At 56.0% G+C, this 27,909-nt stretch overlaps 1 protein-coding gene across 1 annotated transcript in view; it reads right to left on the bottom strand.

Moving 5' to 3' along the window:
- Positions 1-1,676: 1,676 nt before the first annotated feature.
- TMEM132E (transmembrane protein 132E) overlaps positions 1,677-27,909 on the bottom strand; it is a 51,413-nt gene continuing 25,180 nt past the window's right edge. Inside the window, exons 2-9 of the mRNA XM_031468285.2 lie at positions 14,110-15,040; positions 12,488-12,634; positions 12,013-12,205; positions 11,164-11,307; positions 8,536-8,741; positions 6,388-6,676; positions 4,711-4,902; positions 1,677-3,782 (exon numbers count right to left, since the gene is read on the bottom strand). Of these exons, the coding sequence (XP_031324145.1) occupies positions 2,727-3,782; positions 4,711-4,902; positions 6,388-6,676; positions 8,536-8,741; positions 11,164-11,307; positions 12,013-12,205; positions 12,488-12,634; positions 14,110-15,040 (3,158 nt within the window). The 3' untranslated portion in view covers positions 1,677-2,726. The remainder of the gene's footprint in view (positions 3,783-4,710; positions 4,903-6,387; positions 6,677-8,535; positions 8,742-11,163; positions 11,308-12,012; positions 12,206-12,487; positions 12,635-14,109; positions 15,041-27,909) is intronic.

Raw genomic sequence — 27,909 nt, 5'->3', positions numbered from 1 at the left:
TGCCTCCGTCCTCAGCAAAGTCAAGTTTGAATGTCTCCCCCTCACTCCTTTGTGCCCCACCACCCAGGGCAAAGTTCTCTCATCGGTCATCCCAGACGGCCATGGCCAGCTGACGTGTCCATCCGAAGGCAAGAACTCAGAAGCAATTGCTAGAAACGGTGAGGCCTGACCCGCATGCAGGTCAAGAAGGAGCTGGGGCTCCCTGGGGACAGGCCCACGCTTTTGCTTCCTCTCTCCCCACACTTAGTAGGAGCTTAATGTATTGAATAAACAAATTGGATCCTAGTTTCAACTTTAACACCAGTAGCCCCTCCCAGGCACACACACCCCAGCTGGGATGTTCATGCTCCCTGGACTCACACCTATGTCCTCTGTCTTTCTCTGAAACTCTGCATGGATAAGTGACGAGGTGGCAGAGTATAGGTAATTCCCAAATGGGGGATAACAGGAAAGCCATTTATAGTCGGCGTCTGGACTTTAGTCAGCAAATATTTGTTGAGCACTTGCCTTGGGTGAAGAAACGTGACTGACAGCCCCTCTGCCCACCCCCTCTAGGACCCTCTAGGAGGGCACGGTTAAGGCGTATTTCAGTAGCAGGCACCTGGTGTTCTGGGAAATCCAGGAGAGCCGTCATGCAAAGCCCACCTGTGGTTCTGACCTGCATGGCTTTCTGGAGCTCCCCCTTCCCTGAGCCACACCTGTTCTTTGTTGCCAACACATCCTGGGCAGAGCTAGCCAATCTCAAGTCCTCCTTTCAGGCCCCTGTTGAACATTCAGACCTGAATGTAGCAAACTCCATTTATGGAGCACCTCTGTGTGCCAGGGTCTGTGCTGGGAGCTTAGTCTGCGGCCGGGCACCGCGCACAGCACTCCACATACACGAGCTCATCTCATCCTCCCAGTAACGCCAAGGCTGCCCTGACCCGTTGAGCAGATGATGGTGGCAGGCAGGCTTCCTTCCGTGGTGGGCAAGAACCATCTGGGGAAGGTGCCAACACAGCCCTAGTCCTGCTGTGGTCCCTTCCGGGATAGATGCTGGTTGTTGTAGCCACCTGTCCAGGGCACTGGAGGCCGGCCAGGCAGCCTTGATCAGGCTCCCGCTCCGTGCTCCCTGAGGCTGCTGCCTGTGCTGGGGAGAGGTCTCCCAGGGCCGTGGGAGGCCACGAGGGGCTATGGGCCAGCCCATGGCCCACTGGGCAGCGAGGGGCTCCCTCAATAGCCATTCCTCTCTCCTGCCTGGCTTCCTGCTATAGAGACTCCCAGACCGTACTCAACAACCCATGGAGAAGAGAGGCCTTCCTGGGAGGTGGTGATGTGATGGGAGGGGTGCCCTCTGAAAAGTGGACGGAAGGCAACGGAGGAGACTGAGCTCAGGTGTGCATACCGTTTTTACCTCTCTCTTGATTTTTCTGTACCATCTCTCCCCTGCTCCTAGAGGAGGCACCTCTTTATAAGGGCACATTTCTGGGTTAGTGAATCTTCCATCCCCTCCAGCACCAGAGGGTCTAAAGGGACCCAGATGTTGCAGGAGGAAGAGCAAGACCACAGTTTGTTCAGCTGTGTTTTTATCTCTTGTCATTTAGCATGACCTCTGCGTTTGTGTGTGTGTGTGTGTGTCTGCGTGCATCTGCACGCAAGGAAGAGACAGAGCCAGTCACCATGTACTGTCTGTTCATTCTCCGGGAGCTGCTGCTCCCACCCCAAGTCTGGTCATCTCCATTTATTTAAGAAAAATCTGACACAGTGGTGGGTAGAACCCGAGAGAAGGGTGGCTGTGGGATGGGGTAGGGGAGACGCCAGCTCCCTTCTGCCTTGCCCATCCCAGGGTCCTTTCCAGCATTGCCTGGTGCCCTCTTCCCCTCCCACCAGATTCTGCTTGGTGTGGGGATGAGTGGCTGCCCCTGCAGAGAGGAAGGCGTGGTCAGCGGAGCTGGAGGGGCGGCTAAGGCGCAGTGTTGACCTTGCTGGGGGGTGGGCGGGAGGCATCCAGGGCTCCCAGATGCCCAGAGCACAGTACTCTGGGAGTGGACTGAGGATTCTCCACCCTTGAGGGCCTGCCCACAGCCCTGGGGAGCAGAGGATGGAGTCCTGAGATCCAGGAAGGTGGTGGGCTTGGCCCCAGACCCCTCGGTAGAGTCAGCTCCCAGGTCCTGGAAAGGGACTGGGGGGCACCCAGAAGCCAGCAGATGCTACAGATATCCTTCACCCCTTTCAAATGTTTTATCCACAGCAAGATCCTTGGCAGGGCAGGCAGCCGCCGCCTCCCCACCCTGCAGGACAGAAATCCCTGAATAGTGGTTTGAGAAAAGTCTTTGTGCAGCTTGTGACACAAGACCCCCCGGAACCCTGCCCCCGCACAGGGGGAAGACAGGGGATATGGGGGGTGGGGCGGGGCACTGTGTGGGCCCTTGGCCCAAGCTTGGCCTCCTTGCCTCACTCTTGGGGCAGGGGGGTTGTCTAAAATGGGAGGAGGTTTGACAAGGGTAGAACAAGAGTTGGGATTGCTTTCCTCTTAGCAAGCTCCTGAGGAAGGAAGGCGGCCTCCACCTTTGGGGCAGAGGAGGGTAGGGTGTGAGGAGGGGAGGAAGGACCGGTGGGAGGCGGCTCTCTGGGAGGAGCAAAGCTGCATGGGCCAGAGTACAAAATCCACTTAAGCTGGCCCGTGTTAGTGTGAGCAGGGTCCTGGCTGCGTCCCACAGAGCCCACTCCGTGGGGAGATGGCACCTTTACGCAATCTCTTTGATTCTGCGCATGTAATTGTGCAGGTCAGGGGGTGGAGTGGGCCGTGTGGTGCCCGCCACATCCGGGCAGCCCCATCCCAGGTCCTCTTCGTCCTCCTCGTCCTCCTCGCCGGCGGGCACCGAGTCATAGGCCAGCTCCTCTGAGGGCAGCGTGGTGAAGGTGGTAAACTTGACCCGCTTGCGCTTGGAGGTGGGTGAGCTGGCGGGGTCCTCGGCCTGGTCCCGGGCGGAGCCGCCGGAAGAGCCATCGCCCCGCCCGTGCACCTGGCTCTGGACGCTGGTCTGCGAGCTGCCGCTGCTGTGGTGATCGCCGTGGCAGCAGGCCGGCACAGTCTCCATTGGGTTGCTGGCAGGAGGCGACAGCTCCCCCTGCACCCGCAGTGGCTGCCCGTTGCCCAGGAACACCCAGTGGTGAGAGTGGTCCATGCTGGTCTGGCCCTCGGGCGGGATGCGTTTGTGCCGGTAGCGCAGCACGAAGACAATGCAGTTGATGAGGAAGACGAGGATGGCGAGGCAGAAGACGCCCAGCAGCGCGTACATGCCGATCTCCAGGTCCGTCAGCCCCCGCGGCATCTGCAGGAAGCCGGTGGGCAGCGGCAGGAAGTCTTCTGTGGGTGGCACAGCTGGGCTGGCCGTGCCCCGGCCCGGGGCCTCAGGTGGGGGTCCTGGTGTGCCTGGCGGACCAGCTCCCCGGGCCTCATCCTCACCCCCGCCGGGCCCTGGGTGGCTGGGGCCGGGGTAGTCATAGGTGGGGTCCTCCTCATCCCGCCCAAAGTGCACCCGCAGGCCCACGGGGGTCGTGGCCAGCACACTCTTGCGCTTGGTTTTCTGGCAGCTCTCAGCGATGGTGAGCTCCGCACGGAGCAACTCTCCTGCCCCCTCAGCCTCAGCCACCACCAGTGGGAAGGCACGATCCTGGGTCACTGTGGCCACCCGCTCATCTAGACTGCTCACCAGCAGCCCGTAGTCCCGAGGGCTGTAGAGGGAGAGCGGGGCTGTGGTGCCATCGCTGTAGGAGAGCCAGAGGCTCAGGAGGGCTTCCTGGAGGAGGAGGAGAGGACAAGAGTCAGAGAACTAGTCCTGCTGGGTTTCCTGCTATATCCTGAGTGAGGACCAGGGCCAAGGCACTCTGGCTCCCTGCTGTATTCCCAGTGCTGGAACAGTGCCTGCCAAATGGCAGGTGTTCAGGAACAGTTGTTTGAGTGGGAGTTCTCTGGAGGTGGTAGGGTGGGCACACGGCAGGTTATGGCCTCGTACTGCCCTGAGAATCTCCTTGCCCACTTGGCCCTTCCCCCCTTGATGAGCTGATGGTAAATTCTGCCTTGGATCTAGCTCAAATCCCTTCGGCTGCAGGACCCTATGTCCCTGCCTCACCTTGGGATCACCCCCAACAGACACGTGAAGATTGAGAATACAGGCATACCCCACTGCAGCCTTTGCCTCTGTTAAACTTTCTGAGAACTGCCCTCCCTGTAGATGAGGACGCAGGACCCAGAGACGAGCAACTTGCCTGGGATCACGAAGCAAGTTGGGGCAGAGGACTCCTGTGTCCTGACTCTTGGCTCAGTGTTCAGTGCCCACCTCCTCCCTGCTCAAGCCTCTACATGTAACCTTTCCACCTTTGTCCTGTAGCCAGTGCCCTTCTCTGTCTGTGGTGGGCTGTACTGGGGGCTGGATGATGGATGAAGGTTAATTCATGGGGGTGGAGGCAGAGGTGATGGGCCCTCTGGGAAGCCAGGAGGGGGACCCCTCGGCAGGAGCATTTCAAGATGGCAGGTGCAGGAAGCCAGACCTTGGCCAGACTCCCTGTGCAGATGGCAGGGGGGTGGGGTGGGGCAGGTGTGCAGGGCACGAAGGGTAGAAAGATCTTCCATTATCAAAGTTGTGATTTGGAAGACTCACGGCCAGAGCCTGCCAGTCCTCTTCCACACCTCAAGCCCCGAGGCTGGCTGGCTCGGCACCCAGTTACCTGCTTGAGGAAGCTGAGGGTCTGCTGGGCAGCCGTGGTGGCCAGGATGGTGTGGCTGCTCCCAGGACTGGGCCGTAGGGAGAGGGCGAGGCTGGCCACTACCTGGGCCTGCAGCTGTGTGATGCTGACCTTCTCCTCTGTCACTGTCAGCAGTGTCTCTCCGAGCACCGACTCCGTAAGCGGGGATACCACCTGAGGCAGAGCAGGGCGCGGGTGGGTGAAAGCCAGGAAAGCAGTACCCCCCAAATCCCTAACCAGGGAGGAATCTTAGTGAGGCGGGAAGCCCCATAAAGAGACAGGCAGGACCCCCCGGCAGGGCCCCTACTCTCCTGCCAACACCAACCGGTTCCCTGGCCCAGAGCCTCTATCTCACTTTTTGCCTCAGAAACGGCTTACTTACCCCTAAAATTCTATTGGTTCCCTTATGTCACTCCTGATTGGTTATTTCCTTCACTCCTGATTGGTTATTTCTCTCACTCCTGATTGGTCCATTTCCCTCACTCCTGATTGGTTATTTTTCTCCCTCCTGACTGGTCCATTTCTACAAAGCTTATTCCTAATTAGTCAACTTTTGTTATACCTCATTTGCATATGCTGTTGCAATGTGTAAACTGGCAGCCTATACAACCTGGTGTAAACCTATAGCTGGGGCCAGAGCTTGGAGTGTTAACTCCTCTGGGCCCGCTGGCATGGTAAAACTGAGTCCTCCAACTCTCCGAGTGCTGCTTGGTCTCTCGCCCGGATCCAGGTTGCTGTCACAACTGAGCTGTAACGCTGAGCTGTTTTCTCTGCAACATTAGTGCTACTGGAAGAGAGGCCTGGGGGTGGGGCAGGCTGGGAGGCAGGACTCCTGGGCTCTGCCTTAGGTCTGCAATGGGAACCAGGGTCCTGAGGCCAAGCGAGGGTCAAGGGCTCCTAGGAGCCAGGCATGAAACACAAATGAGAGAGGTGAGTTGATCTGGAAGAAAATAAGAGCCCTCGCACACTGATAAATAGCAACTGGTGGTCAGCCTCAGTGTCAGGGAGATGAAAGGGAGTGGCGGGGACTGGGGCAAAGGGGAGAACTTACGCTCCTGTAAAAAAAAAAAAAAAAAACAGGCACCAGTACTGACTCCAGCTGATAACTGACAAGCATGAATGCAGACCCAGTATTACCAGATTCGTATTTTCTAAAACCAGAAGCTTACGTTTTTAAAAAATGAGACCTTTCAATTTTTTAATGTTGGATCAATTGTTTTACAAACAAAATAAGTCCGCAGGCAGATTTCAGCCCATGGCTCACTACTTACAATCTCTTAGGTAGATGATATCCACCCAGGCACCCAGCTGTCAAGGAGGAAGGTCAAAGTTGAGTTCCTAGAGCTACCAAATTCCCTTTCCTGGCCTCTAGGCTGGCTGAGCCCTCCCACCTGCTTCCCCTCCTCATCCATACCTGCTCTCAGGGACCACACTGCGTGATGCAAGGTTGGTAGGGGCGGATGAGGCTTGGAGGGAGCACCCTCGTCAGGGTGAAGTTAAAGGGCCTTGACCTTTGATTTCAGGCAAAAAGGCAGGTGGGGAAGAAAGTGCACTTGGGGGTTGCTCCCTCAAGCCAAGGCCCTAGAAATCCTGTCCCAAGAACGTCTGTGTCCTCTGTCCACATGTGGATGAGGGTCCCGGCACGCCCCTTGTGCCTACCTTGAAAGGGGTGGTGCCTGGCTCCAGGCCGGCCAGCGTGCTGCTGTCCACCATGCGGGCCACACGGGGGTCCCCCACCCGCATGAAGTCGCTGACCAGGTCGGTGACCTCCACCAGCCAGTCCGGGCCCAGCATGGTGACCACCTGGTCGGTGCCCTCTGACGATGTCGTGTGGAACTGGGTGAAAACCTGCAGGGTGGTGTGCTGGTACTGCAGGGTGCAGCCGCGGCTCGCGCTCTGCCGCCGCTCCTCCTCCTCCTCGTCCTCATCTTCACTCTCCCGGGCTGACCTGAATTGGGGAGGCCTGGAATCAGGGCTCCCACCCTGGCTCTGACCCGCACAAGCCCCTCCCTCCCCCAGCCCTGCCATCCCCTCCCCAGCACCCTTGGGTACAAGCTGTGCCAACAACAAACCTTTCCCTGGCTCATTCCCTCTGTCTCTGCCAAGCTTGGAGCCCGGCGTCTCAGGCTTTCCTCTCTAGAAAGGTACCTTGACCCTCCCATGTCCCCCTCCACCCCTGCTTGGCTGCACCCACACTTGCGAAGAGCTGGCATCAAATCCTAGCAAATGCCACCACTTTCTCACCACCAGGCATGTGCTGGGCCCTGTGCTCAGCTCTGAAATGGAGCTAAGGCGACCCTTGCTCAAGTGCCAGGAGGTTTAGCAGCATCATGTCCTACAGCTGTGCGTCAGGCAGAACTTGGAAGCAATGAACTTGGATATTTAGCTGATGAGATTTCCAAGCAGAGTGTGGGAGGTGTGGCCTGGCCGCCTCTTGCTGCTCATAGTAAAATGCGAGAGGAAAGAGAGAAATGGAGGGGGAAGCTGGCAAGTGAAAGGGAACCGGGACTTGACAATTTGGGAAATTCTCAGCCTACCCAGATTGCTCAAAATACAAAAATCAGGAAAGGGTGCTCTGGAGAGAGAAGGGTGTGGCCAGGGCATGGCTAGTGCTTCCGAAGGATCAAACCACCAGAATATTCATTCATGCAGAGGGCTCTTTTAACTAATTTAATACTCAGAGTAGTCCTTGGAGGCAAATGCTAACATGCCCATTTTAGAGCTGAGGAAACTGAGGCCCAGAGAGGTTTGTTTTTTTTTTTTTTTTTTTTTTGTAAGTAGCCCAAGGTCACCCAGCTAGCAAATAGCAGAGTCAGGATTTAAACCCAGGCCATCTGGCTTCAGAGTTCACTACGTCCTCACTACTCTAAGCAGCACCAGCATCACCCAGGAGCTGGTCTGAAATGCAGGCTCACAGGACCCACCCCAGATTCATGGAATCAGAATCTGCCTTTTAACGGGAACTTCTGGCTCTCCGTGTGCACAATAAGGTTCTAGAGGCTCTGGTCTATGCCGCCTTGCTTTTCCAAACCTCTGCAGCAGTGAACAGAGCTCCGCTTTTGCTAGGCTGCCTGCTTCTCTCTCCAGCCCCGCTTCCCGCTCTTAGCTGCCTGCCGCGCCTGCAGTTCTTCTGCCTGCTGGCTTTGCTCTCCAGCAGCGATGAGTGGGTGAGAGGAGTGTGCTGAGTACACTCGGACCTGCCCCACAGATGGGCACTCAGGTGTGTGAGCCTGTATCCTGGTGAGGGAGTCCAGTGTGAGTCACCGTGTACCTGCTTGATATACTCACAAGCGTGCCCCTGGTGTACCCAGGCTGGGGCATGTGTGTACAGGTGTGCACCTGTGTTGGTGTTTATGCTCCATTTTGACTGCTGCTGCTTGACTGCTCTCACCCTCTTTCCCCAACCAGCTCCTTTCTACTCATCCTTGAAGACTTAGCTCAGGAGTCACCTCTTCCAGGAAGCCTGCTTTGATTTCTCCTGGAGGAAGAGGTGGTTCTTTCCTTTGTGCCACTTGATTCCCAGAACACAGGGCTTCTCCTATCCACCATGCTCTGTGGCATTTATAAGATGGCTTCCCTGATGGACCCAGAGCTTGGCTGGGTCAGGAAATGGCCACATTTACCCGTCTAAAGCGCCCGTCAGTGCCTGGCACACAATAGCTGTTCAATAAACATTTGTTGATTGCATGACCAACCTGCAGACTGCATCCACCCAGGGCCTTATACACACATGCAGATCAGACCATGTGCCAACATTGTGTCACCCATGAGTATCCCCAGCATCTGCTGTGTGTGGAGGGGCTATACCTCCGGTCGGGAAGGATAGGTACCCTCCACCCCTTCACTTGGCTGAGGCGGGCATCCGAGAGCTCGATGTGCAGGGGCAGCTTGGGCACCCAGACTGTCATTTCCAGGGGGGCGTTGAGGACATCATAGCGGAAGGTGACTCTGGCGTTCATGGAACCGCGAGACTCCTTTCCACTAACGAACACATAGTCACAGCTGCTGGATACCTGGAGAGGGGGAGAGAGGTTGGTTGTCCTATCTTGCCCTACAGGTCATCCTGTGGGGCAGTGCAGGGGACCTCTGTCTGACAAGGAGGGCCAGAGGCTATTGGACAGAGAAAGTGCTAATCACAGGAGGCTGAAGTGGAGGGGCCAGGTGGGAGAAGGTCCCTCATTTAATTCCTCTGGAAGGGGTCAGCTTCTACTCCATTTCTCCAGGGATCAGCTCTCAGTGGCCTCTGTGGGAGGTTTCTGCTGCCTGGCAAGGAGCCAATGTACAAATATTTTTATAAGGGGCTGCTTTTGATGTGCCAGACCACAGCTTTGAGGATCCTCAGGCCAAGGGTCCCCTGGGCTGGCTCCCCTCCCCAGCATGACTGCCTGGACTCTGGAGCAGGTATCTGGTGGGTAGAGTCCTCCACCGGTAGCCTCTTCTGAGCAGGACACTGGGGCATGATGTGACTGGGCAGGGAGGAGGCAGAGGTGGAGGGAGTGGGGATGAGGGTCAGACCCACCGCTCCTCCCTCTGGCCCTGTTGCCTCAGGCAGATGGACAGCTGGTTAATTTCAGGGAGGGGGGCTGCTCCAGCCAGGGTTGGAGGTGACGGTAAGGGAGAGGAAATTTCAGGTCCAGAGAACCCTAAGCCCATACACCGCCACGAGTGGGTACAGCTTTTGCAAATGCATGTCCACCTGGACACCACCTTGCATTCTTAGAAGTTCCCTGGATAAGCATATGCTCGCTGACATCTTGGTGGATACCTGTGCCCATCACGGAGGTATCGCTGCCAATACTTCGGGTATACATGTAAGTGCCCACATACACACCTGGCACACCTGGAGTGAATCCTGGGTGCAGTGCACTTAGGTGCACTTACTGGTACATGCCCAGGAGTACATGCACATCCTTGTGTTTGGAGGAGGGTCATTCGGACAGCCTGTGGGCAGAGGACACCCTGAAGGTTCTGGTGGGGGTGGGGAGGGTGCTGGGACTGTGGCTTATCTCTGGGGACGGTCTCCTGACCATCCCAAACTCCTGCGAGCTCTCTTAATCATCTCAGGGGGTGGGTGGAGGAAAGTGGGACAGCAGCCCTGCCAGAAATGCTCATTTCCCACTTCATAAGGCAGAGGATTCCATCTGAAGGCTGGCAAATTCCATTTAGAGTGTTGGCAAACTCCAGAAGGAACCGGAGGGTATTTCACTGAGAACGGAAACACATTCCATGCAGAATCTACGCTAATTCCCTTTGGTATCTAAGCCACAGTGACTCTTTGCTGGTCTGCTTTGGGGCGGGGGTGGGGGTGGGGGAGACTGGGTGGCAGAGGAAGGTGCTGGGTAAGGGCTCTTGGAAGCAGGCCCATTTCTCCCCGTCCCAGCCTGCCAGCAGTGGACAGCCCCACGGGCCTGGGCAAGGCTTCTACCCCTCAGGAGGCCGTGGGGGTGTGGTAACAAGCCATCTGCTCTGGCTCTCACTCAGGGGACATCCTTCCTGGATTAGGGGATGGATGAGGTGAGCCTTGGACTCCCCAGACCTGGAGGAATCCAGAGAAGGGCGTGGAGAGAGAGAAAGAGCACAGGCTCCAGGTTAGCCCCTGGGAAGGAGAAGACACCTACGTCCCGGGCCCTCCGCTGAAGGGTTTGCAGGAATGGGGAACAGATTCTGTTGTCTAATCATTTGATTCTGGCACCTGCCGGAGGCTGGCACGGCAACAGCTCACAGGTACCAGGGCTGGGCAGCCTCCCATTGCTGCCTGCTCCACTGATTCCTCCCTGCATCTCACCCGACCACTGTCCAAAGCCAGGGGAAATCTGGAGGCCCTCCTGGGGAGGTGGCAAACTGGGCCAAAGTCAGATCGGTGTCCTGTTTGCTGGCTGTGGAGGACCTGTGGCCCAGAGGGGGGTCTCTGGGAAGAAGCTCAGGGATGGGGGCTTCGGGAGTTGGAGGAGTTGGGGTGGGTGTTCCCGGAGTGGGTCCTTTCACACAACCTTCACTCCTGACCTAACTCATGTGCTTCTGGAAGCTTCCTCCCTGGGCTGGATCTCCTCTATCTGGTCACCAGTGCCCGGGGTTTAGGGCACGTCTCTGAGCCCCCCCAACCCCTCACCCCCTATTGTCTTGCCCGGTGTCTGCCACACAGCAGGGGCTCAATAATGACTTGCTGGATTGAGTTCAAGTTGTCAGTGCTGCCTTCTCCCCTTGGCCTGCCAAAAGGGCTCTTTCGCATTTCTGCAGAAAGCCCTCCAGGATGTCCCCTCGTCCAGAGTGGACGTGGGATGCCTGCAGCTCTTCCCCTGACTCCTCCCGCCACTTTCCCTCCTCTTGCTACCAGGGGGACCTGCCTGGGGTGTGAATTCCCCTCTGGTTTGGGGTCCCACTCCTCCTAAAGGTCTGAGGCCTTCTTCCCAGGGGCTCCACCTCCAGGAAGCCCACCTTGATGATGTCCTCATTGTCAGACTCGCATTCCACCAGGGCGGAGACATCTAGAACAAGGCCAGTCACCTCGATGGCAATGACCTTGACAGGGATGGCCACTGTCCGGCCAGTCAGGATGGCTGTGTTGATGATCTCTGTGTCCTGGGGGAGGAGAGGAGGGCAGGGTGCTGCTGAGCTGGGGTGCTTGAGGTCCCCTGCTCTCCCAGGACCAAAAGCCAAGGCTCTGGCTCCTGGCTGCCCCGACTCCTCAGATGCATGTGCTTCTGGTGGGGACACCCATACACATGTGCAGAGAGATGCATCTACCGAGCCTCACGTGCTTTCTCAGGTGCCCTGCTCACCTGGGCTCCTGCGGTAGCCTTCAGGGTCGACCTCACTCTGGTGCCAGAAAACATCCCTTCCCCAAGCTCCTCCTGTCTCCTCTCAACATCTCCCATGCTCCCCAGGACTCACGGGGTAACGTCCAACACATTTGCCTGGCTATTTCATGGGACCCTGGGCTGGCCCTGCTTCCTCCTGGCTATTCCAGATGCCCCTGTGCTGGTCCCAAACAATCATTCCATTGCACTCTTCCTAAATCCATGGCTCCTTTGGACAAGCTATTCGTAGTCCCATCACTGCACCGTTGCCCACGTGATCCCATCTAGAGCACCCTCCTCATTTTCTCTGACTATATGAGCCCCTTCTCCATGTGACCTTCAAGGCTCAGCTGCATGGCCACCTCCTCCAGAAAAACCTACCCCGAGAAGCCTCTTCATGGTGACCGCTCCACCTCTGTGCCCCCGAGCGGCCGCTGTCTTACTCCACCAAGCGCAGAGCTTGTCCGCTTCCCGTGAGCCCACTCACCATGGCCAGGGGCAGGATGGCTTGCACATCCCTCTGGATGACCGTCAACTCGGTGACCGCCCGCTCTAGGTCAGGCAGGGCACCATGGCCGCGGTAGTCGATATGCCACATGATCCTCCGTTTGACCGACTGGCTGGTGAAGTTCTCCATCTCAAAGTCCAGCTGCAGGATCTCCAGGGGCCCCTGGCCCTCCCTGTGCGGTGGTGGCAGGAAGGAGAGCCCAGGAGGAAGGGCTGGGAGCATTTCAGGAGCTCCAAAAGCCTCACTGGGAACCCTTGCCCTCCTAGGCAGCCTGCCACCCCAGGGCCCTCTGAGCTTCCCCAGAAGGAAATTCTGATGCCTTCTCAGATGCCCTGCCCACTTGGACCCCAGTGTCCCCAGAAACTGCCGGCCTGGCCTCCTCCATCAAAAGTTCCCCCACCCCTCCCAGGTGTCATCCTGCAAAGAGGTGGGCAGAGGGGCTATTTTGGCTCACCAGGGGGGCAGCGGTGTGCCCTGGGCCCAGGACACATCCACGGTGGCTGTTGAGTGCTTTGCCCCAGTCAGCAGCTCCGAGGTCACATGCCACTGGCCACTCCGTGACTTGGTCCCCAGGAGGGTCACGCCCTTCTTGGCCTTTACCCTGGGACAAAGCAGGAAGGGGAAGAGGGAGAGGGTCAGCCTGGGGTCCAAAGGCTGCCACTCTTAGGCTTGGGCTGGGAGAAAGGGGAGCAGGTGAGTAAGTTACCGAGACCCAAAGCTTGAAACTAATTTGGGGAATCTGGTATCACGTAGTGCCAACCTCTAGCCCTCACTGGAAGCTGCAATCCCTTCTATTAGATCTCTGCCAGGTCTTTGCCTAACCTCTACTTGCATACCTTAGTGACAAGGGACTCACTATTTCTGCACATATCGTATTACATTTTCAGAAATTCCCTCAAAGGAGAAACCTCTTCCCAGCATTTATAGCTGAAATATAACAGCCATAGGTTCTGTTAGGGCAACTCTCCTCCATCGTAACAGTTCTACAGATACCTGGGGAGGTGAGCAGATGTTCTCTGAGTCTTATTTTCTCTAGGCCTAAAATCTCCATTTCCTTCAATTGTTGCTTTTTGCCGTGGTTTCAAGTTACCCATATCCTAGTCACCGTCCTCTGGGCACTCTGAGCACATAGGTGTAGTGTCTTATTCTAAACACAAAACTTCAGCTGTGCTCCAATTAACACTGACTAAAGCAGAATGATTATCACCTCTCTGATTCTACAGGTTCTACTCCTATTAACGCAACCCAAGATCTCTGATAACTGATTTAACTCATACTCACATTCAGGTATCAATCACTGAATCAGGTAGGACCCTCTTCAAGAATATTTGAACTTTAAGGTAGTACATTCAAGAGACAGGGCAATACTTAACTCAAAGAAGTTGGGGGCTGATGGTAATGTTTCACATCTCAAGTATTGCTGGGTTGGTGGGGAACGTTTTGGTAGGGTCTTTTCTGTATCTTCAGAATTACCCGACATGGCTCAAACCACAGATTCCTGCTGTGAGGCATCATTATATTTTGTGGGGATGTGTTAAGATTTAAGGCATTTCTGAATTTGTGAACTGTATCCTTCTCAGGGTATAGAAAGAGCTGGGGCTCCTGAATTTTTTTTTCTCCTAACTCTCGAATTGGACGAATATCCTAATATGTGGACACTCTCCTGTTCATACTTTGGTTCCCAGCAGCCAAGGAGCCTCTCTCTGATCTCCATTTCTCCTCTTTGGCCTCAGTCTCCTCATCTGTAAAATGGGAGAGTTGTACTCGCTAGCATCTAAGGGCCCTTCCAGCCCCATTTCTATCATTCTGGATATCCACGCTTGTGAAAACGGACACTTCTTCTTGACCATGACACCATTTCTGTGAGAGGGAGTTTGGGGCTGACATTTTTGGCCCAAGCAGAGGAGGACACTGATGCTCAAGTAAGTGAGCTGTCTTCCTGAAGGTGCTCAGGTGATAACTGGAATTACTGGGATTATGATGCTGGATGGACAGGTCTGGGCGAGCTCCCTACAAGGGGTCAGGTGTGCACTTGACCTTTGAAGGGAAGCCAGACCCCAACCTCTGCCCCTCTACCTGAGAGTGAAGTGCTCCACGCTGGGGCTGGAGGGAGAGGAGGAGTTGGGGGCCAAGTAGAGGAGGATGCTGAGCACCTCCCCCGGCTTGAGGGGCCGGTCCGGCAGGCGGATCATCAGGTTGCTGTCCAGCCTGTGCTCCTGCAAGGTCCTCCTGGGGGGTGGGCGGAATAGGCTGATGCTCCCGATGCGCAGCAGGGGATGCTGGGTCGGGCTCTCTGCCCGGGCCCCCCCTCCGGGCCCAGTGCCCCGACGGGTACCCCCACAGCCCCCCGACGCATCCGGGGCATGGAGCGTGTAGTAGAGCTCGGCTTGTTGATTCTCCCCGGCTGCCTCGGGCTCCAGTCCATCCGGAGACTTGCGGCGGGCGGTGGGCGGCGCAGCGGGAGCAGGGGGCCCAAACCAGGCCAGGGGTAGCTCGGCCCGCACAAGACAGGTGGCCAGACCCCCGCTGAGGCGGCAGGAGCTCTTGACCTCCCGGGCATCCCGGAAGGCGTGCAGGCGGACGCAGGGCAGCCGCTCGGTGACACCAAAGTCATCCCAGTCCCGGCCGGCCACATAGAACAGCACCTGGGCCAAGGGCTGCGAGGAGGGCACGCGGGGGTGGACGATGAAGGCTCGCACCTTCCAGCTGACCGTCAAGCGCTCGGGGATGTCCAGGGTGCTGGACGGCTGCAGGAGCTCCCGGGCCACCACCTGGCTGGTGCTGAAGGGCCCCAGGGAGACGTTGAGGACGGGTAGCTCCTTGGTCTGGAAAACCACGAAGGGTTCGGAGCGCTGCAGGGAGCCATTGGTGACTGTGGGTGGCGGGGGCCGCGCCTCCCGCAGGAAGAAGGCCAGCCGCGTGTGTGACAGGCGGTAGCTGATCGGCAGCAGTGGGCTGGCCTGCGGCCCCGGGGGACTGGGGCTGGCCGGGTGGGAGCGGCCAGAGGCTGCAGACAGAGAGAAGAAAGACCCCAGAGTGTTCAGGAGAGGCTGCACTCGGACCCCAGAGCACCCCGGCCTCCCACCCTCACACAGGGCTGTCCGCTCTGAGCTGGGCAGCACTCAGCCTGGCTCTCCATCCTCGGGGCTCCCAGCTGGGGAGCCCACATTTGCTGGTGTGTTAATTGTCCTGTCACTGCCGATACATTTCTTTACCTGCGACGTTGGGGTAAAGCTAATCCTGGCACAAAGCGTCGTGAGGCTTTAAATTGGTTTTATCCTCCGGCATCCTCATTTGTAAAAGGAGTATAAAAACTGTTTCCTCCTCAAAGTGCTGTTGTGAGGACTTAGCAAAGTCCCGTGCATAAGGGGCCAAGGGCAGACTGTGGTGCTGAGGCAGGAGGTGTCCGCTCTCGCCATGACGGATGGCACAGGGCGGCACGTATTTAACGATGTAAAATTGTCTATTAGACTTAATTCTTATTCATGCATTATGATGACAGGCAGTAGCTTATTTGATCGTCCGATCAAGCCTTTGAACCGGGTATTATTATGATCCCCATTGATTCAACAAGTTTTCTATCAGTAACTTCTCTTTTTTGAGAGCCTGTTCTTACTTCTTACAAAGAAAGGTGCCTGATGCTTAAATAACTTACCCAAGTCCATGAGTCCCATGAGTGAAAGGGGCCAGCAGTAGGATTCCAACCTGGGGCCACCTGGCTTTCGAACCCAAGTCTTCACTGCTCCAGCTGCCTTAGATGGTGCCGGGTCCCCAGGGATCCCACGGGGATTTGGGGTCTCAGGCTTGACTTTGCCCTTCTATTGGCCCCTGCCCCCATCCTCGCAGGATCCCCCAACTTCCAGCAATTCTGCCTCTTGGCTCTCTGGTCTGTCCCGGGCTGCCCCTGACCTCCATCTCCAGGCTTCTGCTCCAGCTTTGGCTTCACTATGTTGCTATGACAACATAGCAGCCTAACCAGATCTTCTCCTTCCCCTGCTCCCCTCCGCCCCATAGCAGCCGGAATGATTTGTTTCTCTCGGACACAAACTGGGCTTTATTATACCTCACTCCCAGCTCAACACCTGTTGGACACTGTCAAGGAACAGGAAGGACCAAGATGTGGAGGTTCGAGGTTTGAGAACCAGTTCTGCATCTTTCCATAGACCCCTGAGCCATGTTCCTCAGGCCTTGAAATCAGGGTCATAATAAGGTTGTTAGTCTCACAGGATGCTGTGTTGTCATTTGTTTTGTTTTTGAGAATCAGGAAAGCTCTATGTAAATCGCACAACACAGTGCAAACCGTGTGTAAGTATTATCAAAGACTCTCCTCCTTCTGCTTACAGAATAAAATCCAAACTCCCCTTGCGCCCGAGCGTGGCATTCAGGGCCCTCTACAACAGGCTCCTGGCTCCCCTCTCCCCAGCCCAGCGTCCCTCTTCCCAAGCCCCTGCTGTCCGCATAACCGCACAACTTCTGGCTTTAGTTAGTGCTTGCTGACGCCGCCTTACCACCTCTCCTAAGCTCATGCTGTGCCTTTTGCGTTCAATTCTCTCCTTCCCTGTCTGCACACATGCAAATTCAAATCTTCCTCCCAGGCCCTGCTTGAATGCTGCCTCCTCCACGAAGCCCTCTAAGATGTGACCTCTACTCCTGGGAATTTCCTTGGAGCTTTGCCCTTCTTGGTTAGGTGTTCTAGGAGGAGTGGCACTTGGTCACAGTGCCTGAGGGCCCCTCCTGAGCTGCCCTTAAGACCAGCTGGGGGAACCTCTGGTCCCTGGTCCTCTGGGAAGCCCCTGCTTTAACCATCAGACTCTGTTCTTAGGTTACCCTTCCCCGCTAGGTGCCCCGTAGCCTTGTAAGGTAAGCCAGCTGCCAACGGTGGGGTGGAGGTGGCAACTGAGTCCCAGGTGAGGATAGGAAGGTGCTTGGAGAGATGAGAAAGCCTTCCTGGCTGGTGCCTGGAAGCCCTGCCCGACAGTTACCACTGGAGTCTCTGAGAAGGTGTCTCGGGTGTCTGGGGGACGCTGCCCCCAGACACACATGTGGGATCTGAGGTAACCACCCGAGCCAGGGCACAGCAGCCAGGCCACTGCTTTGGAAGCAGCAGGAAGCAGGCAAACAGACAGAGTCTTTGGAACCCAAGGTCAAGGCAGCTCCCTGCCACACTCATGAGGCAACTTGCTTGCCATTTTGAGCCTCGGTTTCCAGCTCTAGAACAGAGGTGGTGACATCAGCCCCCTCACAGGGACATTGAGGGTAGCTGAAAGATCAAAGGGTGGGATGTTCAGGGCCTGTGGGGACTGAGCCGAGATGGGGAGCGGCCACCGTGCTCATCCCGCTCAGGTCAGAGAAGGGATGCTGCTGTCCGTGAGCTGTACGTGCTCAGGCTGGGGGGACAGGATGCAGACGTCACCAGCCCTGCCTCGCTTACATCCCCAGGAGACCCTAAAGGTTGCTAAGTGGCACTTAGTCCCCTTTGACCCTCTCACCATCCCAGTCTCACGGCTGGCCATCTGGACCCGTTGGAGGCACAGTGGGGGTGGGGCCACCAGATGGGCAGCAGACTCAGAGGGACATGGAGGAAGGGACTGGGGAAACGTGTTTGCACATACCCCTCTGCCCTCAAGAGATTTTTGCTGAATGAGTACAATTGTCTGAATGAGCTGCCCGACACGGACTGGGAAGCTGTGGGCTGATAAGTGCATCTTCAGTGAGGCATCCCAGAGTGGACCGGGTGGCCAGTGAGGGGAGGGCTCCTGGCACTGGGCTCAGGGCTCTTGACCCCTCTCAGCAACCTTGCAGATAAGAAGACTGGGTTTCTGAAACAGGAAGCAACTTATATTAAGAAACTAGCATTCGGAGAAGAGGACCAGAAAAGATGGTATGAGGGTACTACAAGTTTTGTACTGATGTCATCGTGACACACAGCACCCACTCCCATCACCACCATGAATCAGTCTACCCTCTGGCACACTTGAGGTCACCTCTGTGGGTGGAGCTGGGGTGGGGGTGTCCCTGAGACCCCAGCACTAGTCTCTGGCTCACTTACTCCAGAGTCTAAAGGAAGTTGCTTGACTTCTGGGCCCCAGTGTCCCTGGGGAGGTGGGGCAGGCCCTGGAACCAGTTGGTGTGGCGGGGGCTGGGGAAGGAAGATGAGACCCGTGGTGTTGTCAGCAGGTCAGATTCTCAGAGACAGGATGTGAGAAAGCGTGTGTGCACATGAGCGCTGGTCTGCCTCTCCCACGGTGCTCTAAGCTCCAGGCATCATGAAACATAGAAAAGCTGCTAGAAGATTCTCAGAAGGAAGACAGGTGGGGGAGGGGAGGGTCAACCAAGGTCGGACCAGGTCCGGAGGTGGGGGAGACGTGCCGCAGGGGTGCGACTGGGGTGGACATGCCGGCTGACTAGGGAATGAGCACACACACACGCGCGTGCATATATACTCGTGCTCACACACATACTCGTGCTCACACACAGCCTGCACACGCCGGCCCCTCAGGCCCCACACCAGGCAGCCCGTGACAGGTGGTTCTGAACCCCAGCCGCCCCTGCCGCTCGCCTGCCCAACTCTGCTCCCCGGACTCCAGGCTCCACTTACTGACTTGTGTTTGGGCCCGGCTCACCCTGCGGGCCAGACAATACAGCCCTCCTGTCCGCGGCCTCCCCTCTCCCGGGAGCAGCAGTCGGATTCTCCCTCTGTCTACACAGCCTGCGGCCTCAGGAATCATTTGGGTCGGGCTCCCCTGCTGCTGTCTCCCTGGGGAAGGGGCTCTCTATGTCTCATCATGTCTCATGATCAGGGTTGGTCCGGCTGAGCTGTGTCCCCCTCCCACATTGGTATGTGCAAGTCCTGACCCCCAGGACCTCTGAACGTGACTGTGGAGATGGTATCTTTAAAGAGGTAATTAGGTTAAAATGAGATCATATGGGCAGGCCCTAACCCAATATGACTGGTGTCCCTAGAAGAGGAGATTAGGACACAGACACACACAGAGGGGAAGAGCATGTGAAGACACAGGGAGAAGGTAGCCGTCTACAAGCAAAGGAGAGAGGCCTCAGAAGGAACCCACTCTAAAGAAGGGCATCGGACCCACCAGCACCCAAGAGAAGACTTGCACAGTGAGTAGGGTGTAGGGATCCCCTCATCCTTCCATGCCCGACTCAGGCATCACCTCCTCCCTGAAGCCTTCCCTGATACCTCCATTGCCACCACCAGGGTAGTGCTTTGCTCTGTCCGGCTCTGGCTCTGACTGATTGGGAGTCTGGCCCTGGTATGAGTGTGAGATGCATATGATCAACAATCTGTCTCATTAGTCACTTCTGGGAATGCTCCCTGAGGGGGCAGGATGCTGGTCCATGTGTCCCTTCGCTGAGGTCTTTCAAGCCACCTCCAACACCAGAAGGCAGGCACATGTTTTTTGCTTTTCCCTTTCCAGCTGGATTGGGATCTGGGCAGACACTGGGTCTGGACCAGCGCTGCATAGTGCAAGGCATGGTAAATCGTAGGTGCTTAGTGAATGTCAATTCTATACTCTTACAAGGCTGGGCGCAGGACAGAGGCCCTCCATTTTCATCTCAGCCTGGCCCTAGGTGTCTGGGAGCGCGGCAAGGCCCTCTGGCCACCCCCAGATAAGCTTCACACCTCTTTCCAGGGCACAGAGGCCAGCTCCCCGGCACCAACCTATGGAATATATGAATGAATCTGCTGGAGGCTAGGGCCAGGCAGGGGGAGGGGGCGCCTCTGGCCATCTTCCTGCTTCTAATCAAGATCAGATGCTTCCTGATTCTACCTCTAATTGTCCCCAAATTAAAACTAATCACTTGCAAATCAGGAAAAAAAAAGATTGTCATTAGCTTTGGTGAGTTTGAGGCTGAGGGACACAGCAGGTCATGCCAGTGGGGCCAGAGGGCACTGGGCTGTGCTGGGAGAGGGCTTGGCCTGCTCACCTGTGTGTGTGTGCGTGTGTGCACACATGTGCGCATGCAAGCACCACACCAGATATCCACTGCTTGGGGTTCTTTGAACACTTGCTCCTGAACTTGCTTGAATGTAAGAATCAGCCAGAGAAAACAAAACAGCAAGTGCAAACTGGTTCTAGGGCTGGACCCAGGCTTCTACAATCACAATGTCCAGGGGAGAGACGTGGTCACTCGTGTGTTTATCAAGTATCCCAGGAGTTGTTATGATCATAGGAGTCTGGACAACACAGTGCTAAGCAGGAGAGGCTGAGAGACCCTGAAGGGGTGGTGACCTTCATGGCATAACGTGGTGACACTGGCAGTGCATGATGAAGTACCCAGAGCCTAGAACTGTGCCTGGCACATAGCGGTACCAGATCTACAAATGGATGAATCAACGAAAGAGAGGGAGCCAGAGCCGTGGTTGATGCAGGGTGGGGAGCCTAGCAAAACCGAGCAGGACCCTGCAGGGCCCTCCCAGGTACAAAAGCCTTTCCGTGTCCCTCATTTCTTGTTTGTAGGAAAAAGACTTCAGTCTCTGATGTCTTCCCGGAGTTCCAAATAGCAGACACAAGCAGTTGATGGTCAGGACAGCTGAGTCACAGGACTCCTGGTTCCTCCTGCAGGGATGTAAACAACAATCCGATGCCTGTCTTTCACTTGTTCTGCAGAAACTAAGATAACCGCCCCCTCCACCCAGGTGGAGGGTGGTGACTACATGCTGACCACAAACACGTAAGATTCCAGACTGGCTGGAACCAGAAGGCTGAGATTCCGGGTAACAGGGTAACATCACCCTGTTACCTCACCACCAACCAATCAGAAGAAGGCCTACAAGCTGATCAGGCATCCTACAGCCCTCTCCCTTAACACTGTCATCAAAACTCTTGTCTGAAAGCCATCAGGGGGTTCCGATGTTTTGGGCACAAGCCGCCCATTCTCCTTGCTTGGCCCTTGCAGTAAACCTTTCTCTGCTCCAAACTCCAGTGTTTTAGTTTGGCCTCACTGTGCATCAGGCACATGAACTTGGGTTTGACAACACTAGGGGCCATGTGGTCCATGACCAAGGAGCCAGAGATGGGCTAATGCCCAGTCACCCCTCCCAACCCAGACCTCCAGGCTCACAGGAGAGGCGTAGCCTACAGGGAAAACTCCCCTGGCCCAGGAGAGGGGCAGTGGGGGAATCTCTCCACTGAGGATGTAAGAGCTGGAAGAGGGCTCTGACTGGGAGGAGGGACGCCTGGGTTCCAGTCCTGCTCCTCCTTGGCTAACGGGTGGATCTGACCCAAGACAAGCAGGTATTGGACTCTGGGGCCCTACTTCCCCATCAGCAAAATGGGGGAGTTATCAACCCGTCTACCAGTGACTCTGAAGCAGGGTGCTAAAGTGGGAAACTCCTACATCTTGAGGAAGGTTGTTTTTTTTAAATTAGTGACACCCAGTGTTAGCAAGGGTTTTAAGAAATGGGGTGTCCACATGACCTGCTGTCGGAGGGTCAAATGGACAAGCTTTCTAGAAAGGAATCTCAAAATCCATTTTCAAGGCCTTGAAACTGTTCAAGCTCCTTGCCCCAGTAACTCTGCCTTTGGGAATCTAACAAGCAGAAATCGGCTCAAAGATTTATGTAGAAAGATAATCACCACCATGTTATGTTTATTAGTAAAAAATTAGAAATCACAGAAATGTCCAAAAGCTGGGTATGATTAAACCAAAGCAAATGCCTAAGCGTGAAGGTATGCAGTCATTACAGATCACGTTTTCAACAACAACAAAAAATTTACTCAGATGGCAAAATACTCACGAAGTAGTTTGAACTAAGCCCAAGCAGGGTGCAACACTGGTTATACAGCACGATACCAATTTTTTATATAAAATATGTAGACACTGGGAGGAAATACATCAAAATGCTAATGGTGGTTATCTCTGGGGGGTGGGGATTATGGGTGATCGTTATTTTTTACTTTATGCTCTTATGTTTTTTTTCTTGTCTGCAAAGAGCATGCATTGCTTGTAAAATTAGAAAGAAAACAATAAATGTCATTAAAAATGAAGGAAAGTGTTTGAAGCTGCTCCAAGAATTGAAAAAAAAAAGGAAATTAAAAAAAAAAAGGAAATTAAAAAAAAAAAGGAAGAAAGAACCTGTGTGGTTTGGGAGCCACACAATTCATACACAAATCCTAAATCTGACACTTCTTAGCTGTGTGACCTTGGGCAAAAATGACATAACCTCTCTGAGCCTCTATTTCCACACCTGTGAAATGAGGATAGCAGAACCTATTTCATAAAGTTGTCATGTCTAAATAAGCAAATTGCTTGGTGTAGTTCCTGGAACAGAGCCAGTGATCAGCGTTCATTCATTCATTCATTCATTCATTCATCACTTATCGGTTATTTAGTTCTTGAGAGGAGGGAAGTGCTGACCTGCTTTTCTCCAGCACTTGGTGTATTATTTAGCTCAAGGCAGTCCCCCGTCAACATCTATTAAGCTAAATAGGGCAAGTACAGGGGTGACAGGCACACGGAGCCGAATGTCCCAAGGACCACGAAAGTGGCACTGAGGCTTGGAGGACTAGTTGTTGAGGGCCTTGGAGTCCAGCCCGGGAAGCTCTGCCACCAACCTGCTATGTGACCTTGGGCAGTTTCCTCCTCTGTCCGGGTCTCAGTTTCCTCACTTGGGAGATAAGAGGACAGTCCTTGCCCTGCCTGCCCACATGAGTGACCTAGGGCTGTGCAGGGGCCATGTGTGCAGGGAATCCTGGTGGGTTCTGAACCAGGCAGGGGGCAGCTGGATAAAGGGGACGTGACAGCAGGGCCCAGTGTGTCCCAAACACTGCTGTCCCCTACCTACTGGGACAGGGCCTCTGTACCATTGAGTCTGGGTCTTGCAATAAGATGCCCAGCCCAGGGAGCCAGCGGGGGCTAAACCCAGCTCCAGCTCTGGTTCTGCTCACCAAGCCCGGTGCCTAGCGTGGGGCTGTTTCTGTCTTTTTCCAAGCTGACAAAGATGCCATAGAGGCTGGTCCACAGAGGCACGTCCCCACCCAAGGCAGGCTGCAGTAACCCACCTCTTGGAGGAGAATAGCAGAGGAGTGGGTGCCTCCCCGAGGCCTGGGGCCCAAGACAGATGTCCCTCCTCCACCTCGCTCCACCCCTTCCCAAAGCAGCTGCTTTGGGGCTGGGCTGTGTGTCCCCCATCAACCTGGAGCCTCCCTGTCCTTGGGCCTCTGTGTCCCCAACACTGAGGACCCCTGTGTGCCTGCAGCCTGGGCTGGGCTGGGAGCAGCAGGAGCTGCTGGGGCGGGCTCCAGCCAGTGAATATGTAATAGCCAAATGCAGGGGCGGGGGCCGGGTCAGGGCGGGCAGCTGAAGGCTCCAGTAGCCCACAGTCCCCTGGGGCTCTCGCTGCCTCTTTGGAGGCTGTAAATCCTGGGCAGGCAGCTTCCCAGTAACTGTCACCATCCCCCACCTGGCTGGGTTGGAATAAGTAAGCTGGGGGAGGGGCCAGCAGGAGGGGCCCCCTTCCCCCACTTCGCCCTAGATCCCCTCCTGCCCGCTTACCCCCAGCACTGGTGATGGTCCAGGCCACTTCCTGCCATATGCCTGGGAACTCCCTCGCTCTTAGCCGAAGGGACAGCAGAGTCCCTACCCCACATTTTACAGGTGAGGAAACTGAGGGTCAGACTGGCTCTGCCACTGATCAGCTGTGGGATCTGGGGCAAGCGTCTCAGCATCCCTCCAATGGGTTTCCTAAACTATAAAATGAGGTGGTAGTGGCCCCTCTTTAAGTGTTAGCTACTGTTCTAGGGTGTTACCACCACCGTCATTTAAGGGATCCCCACATAGCCCCCTGAGTCAGGGCCCAGAGAGCCTCTGAAACCCAGGGACTGGCTCCCCTCCCCCATGTCTGAACCTCGACCCTGGTCTTCTCATGCTTTGACTGGTTCGTCTGATTTGCCTGACACCGAGGGCAGGGGCCTGTTGTTTTCTTTCTGCCTGACACCCCATGAAGAGCCACAAATGAACGAAGCAGTCATTGAGGGGCTCAGGGGGGCTGTGCCTGCGTGCGCGCGCACACACACACACACACACACACACACACACACACACACACACACACACACACACACTCTCACACACTCTCTGTTCCGGTCCTCCTCTTGCAGACGCCCTGCCCTCCCCTATCCTGGGACATCTATCCTGACCTGGCCACTCCTTTAACTTCCTCAGCCTAAAAATCCTTCCCTCCACCTGAACACACGGCTGCCACTCAGCTATGACCCTTCATCTTTGAGAACAAGGGAGGAAATCAGAGAGATGCGGGTAGGGGAAGAGGGGAGGGGAGGAGCAAACACCGGTGAATGAAAGACAGAACCAAGCTCAGCTCACTGGGGAGCCAAAGGAGGACCAGGGCACTAGAAGGTCAGGCAGGCACGGGTTTCCAAAAGCTGCTGCTGGGACAGCCCCTTGAGCTGGAATTGACCGTCTAGTCCTGCTCCTGGGCACCTGGGAGGGCCCCTGAGTTCCAGGGGCTGGAGAGGGGAAGACCTGCTCTGTACACAGCTGGGTAGACCAGAGACCCACAGGAATGAGGCTCTCATTTCTTGGCTCCCTGCTCGTCCCAGGGGCACCTTCTTACCAGCCCCAGAGCCTCACTGCCAGACCAAAGCTATCCCAAGGGGAGACAGAGGAAAGGTTCCCTGGTCCTGAGAGACTGGCTGGGCTGGGGTCACTCCCCTCCCATCCTGCCTCTGCTCTCCTGGGGCCTGTAAGCTACACGTGGCACTGGGGTGCAGAGCCTCGGGCCCATGACAGAGAGGGAGGGTGAGAAAGGGTAGCTCGGGAGGCGGGGATGTAGACCTCTTGGGGGCAAGGACCCTGAGATGCCCAACTCAGATGGTGTCCCTAGACTGGAGGAGCCTGAGCTCAGAGGCAGGGCTCCTGGGGAGAAGCCTGGGAGAGGAGGGGTATCAGCTTCGGGGACAGAAGCGCTGCCCCTTCCAAGTGCACAGCGACCCTGGCCCTCCTCCTAGCGCCTGCTCCGGGAGCCTGCCCTTGTGCGCTGTGAGCGTATGTCTGTTAGTCTGTCTGCATCTGTGTTCTCAGGATCAGGACCAGAGGCTCAAACAGGCTCATGAAGACAAGGAGGCTTTGTATTTCCAGGCGAGCATTCCTCACTCCCAGGAACAGCTTTTTTATTTATTTCTGAAAATCTGAAGGGGCCTCATCTTCACCCCTGCCCCCAGCAACAACCGGCAAGGCCAGGGCATGTCCTTGGCCCCAGATCTCAGTCTGCCCAACCGTAAATGGGTCTGATGTGAGGTCCCTTTTGTTGATGCAAAGGTCTGGGAGGGGACTCAGGGATAGAGGGAGAGGGGTCTGGTACATCTGTCGCCAGGTCTAGAGTCTGCCACTGGCTGTGGGACCAGGGACAGAAGGCAACTGTGGAAAGAGCCCCTTGTCCCTGGTGGACGAATGGACCCAATCACCACCTCAGCTCAGGCCCTGTGAGGTGAGGGCTCCCTGCTCCCACAGCCCTCTGGGAGTCCCCACCTTCACCCCCAAACACACCTCTCATGGGGCCTGGTTTCTCCAATTTCAGGAAGACCATGAGTGAGTGGAGAAAGGGGCAACAGAGCCACACTGATATGGCCACAGGAAGGGTCAAAAATGAGACAAAGGCCTACCTTTTTCAGTTCAATCCTCAGGCAGATGAGTGCCAGGGACTTCGGGCAGGGAAGAGGGAAGGACAGCAGTGGGGTGAGGGGCACCGTCCAAGGGAGGGCACGTGGTACACAGAACCCCACCCCAAGGGCCTGGAAACCTGGGCTAGACCTACTTTGCTGATCTGACTGGTCCTTTGGTCAGGCGAGCAGGGAGGGCTTGCGGAGGGAGAGAGAGCAGAAACAAGGCAAGGATGTTGGGGGCAGGAGGGACTGAGAAATAGAGAGAGAGAAAACTAGAGTCAGGAAAGAGGGGAGGGGCAGGTAGAGACAGAGGGCAGGGCGGGAAAGGAACCAGGCGGGGAGAGCGGGGTGGGGGGAAGTGGAAGCAGGAAACCCCATCCTGGTGGGAGATCAGTGGGATGGAAGAGTTGCTGAGCAGAGGAGGTGAGCAGGAGGCAGGGGGGTGGGGTGGGGGTAGGGGGGAGGCCGGAGGAGGCGGTGGTCCAGGCCCAGGCCTCCCAGGAACCCATGTAAACCTGTCCAGCCTGGGAGCTGAGCGAGCTGCTGCAGGAGCAGCGGGGGAGGGGCGCGGGGGAGGGGGCTGCTCTCTGCGTTACACTAAATGACTAATGTGCATTATCCTAATTATAGCGGAGCAAGCTGAGCCTTCCCACTGGCGCAGCCGCCTGCATCTCCTAATAAACAATTAGCCGCAAACAACAGAAAAAGAAAGTGTGTGCCTGTGTGTGTGTGTGTGTGTGTAGAGAAAAAGAGAGAGAGAGCCTGTTTCCAGTTCCCTTTGGTGGGTGGTTGTGGGTTTGAATCTGGGCCTGGAGAGGGGAGGGTCTGGGGGAGCTGGGGAACCACATCACCCTTCCAGCCCATTCCACCAGGTCAGAGGTCAGGGCTGCAGCAAAGAGCAGGTCCCCAGAGGGGCAGGGTGGGCCAGCGGGGCCCCGGTTCATATTTAGAGGATGCTTATGGAGTGCGCGCACTGGGCCGGGTCACAGCTACCTCACAATAACCCCAGGAACTAGCATCCTTGTTTTTGCCAATGAAGAAATCAAAGCTCAGAGAGGTTAAGAGGCTTGCGCATGGACACACAGCTGGGGTTAGGCCCCATCCGCCCTCCTGAGTTCCCTGAGCTCATTTCTAGGGAGCACTGGAGCCTGGAAATTGGGGACTAGGTGTACCGATCAACTAAACTATGTTCCCAGACCGGCATGGGAGGTGGGCACCATTATGAAGGTAAGACCTTCTCAGTGCATTTTATCTTTGATGTTTTGACAGCAGCCCTGAGATGGGAGCCTTCTTCCCATCCCCATTTTAACTGAGGCCTAGGGCCAGATATTCGTTGGAGGTCTTGAATGTGTTGTGGCAGTCTGAGGTTGGTTTGGAATGGACTCCTGATCCCGGAGATGGTGGGGGTGGTCAGCTGGGCTGCACAGCTGGGCGGTGGGGTAGCCAAGCCCCACTCAGGGAGTTTCCATTCCTGGAGGGGAGATTGAGGCAGCCCACTCAGGTGCGGAGCACGTTCAGAGCCAGTCTGGGCATTGTGCATGTCGAGGAGGAGCCCATGGTTGTCTGAAGGCTTTGAGCCTCGGCTTGGTTTCCCTGACTCAGTGACAAACTCTCTAGTGTTTTCACTGGAAAGTCTTCCGGGGCCTCCAGCTCGGGGCCAGGAGGCAGGAAGCCTTGCGGATTGGGTGGTGGGGAAGGAGGAATGGGAGAGTGTGCTGGAGGTGGGGTAAACTCAGGAACTAGGGCACTGCCCCCTGCAAGAAGTGGCCCGGGCCCCCGTTCACCTCGTGCAGAATGAGCAGGGCCCCAACTTGTCTTGGTTTGCTTGGGACTGTCATGGGTTTAATACCAACAGTCCCCCAGTCCTGATCAAACTGGCCCAGTTGGTCACCCTAAGAAGGCCAGCCATACCTTCTCTCTGCCAACAGGGTGCTGACAGGGTCGAAAAAGGAGAACCAAAAGTGTGCAGGGCTGACTTGGGAGGCCTGGGCCAGTTTCCCAGGCAGGGGATGGGGGATGGGAACCCCTGGAAGACGAGCTCTGCCTGCCCTTTGGGGAGAGACTCAGGATTATAATCACAGCCTTGGATTCAAGTTGCTTACTCTTTGAGCCTCAATTTCCTCATCTACAAAATGGGGCTAAGAAAACCTATCCATACACAGGTGTCGTGAAGAGTAAACTTGCAGAGTGCTTGGCACAGACTCTGGCTCACAGCTGCCCCCACCATCTCTCC

Source organism: Camelus dromedarius, chromosome 16, assembly GCF_036321535.1.
Source record: "Camelus dromedarius isolate mCamDro1 chromosome 16, mCamDro1.pat, whole genome shotgun sequence".
NCBI classification, from domain to species: Eukaryota; Metazoa; Chordata; class Mammalia; order Artiodactyla; family Camelidae; genus Camelus; species Camelus dromedarius.
This window is presented reverse-complemented; position numbering and strand designations above follow the sequence as displayed.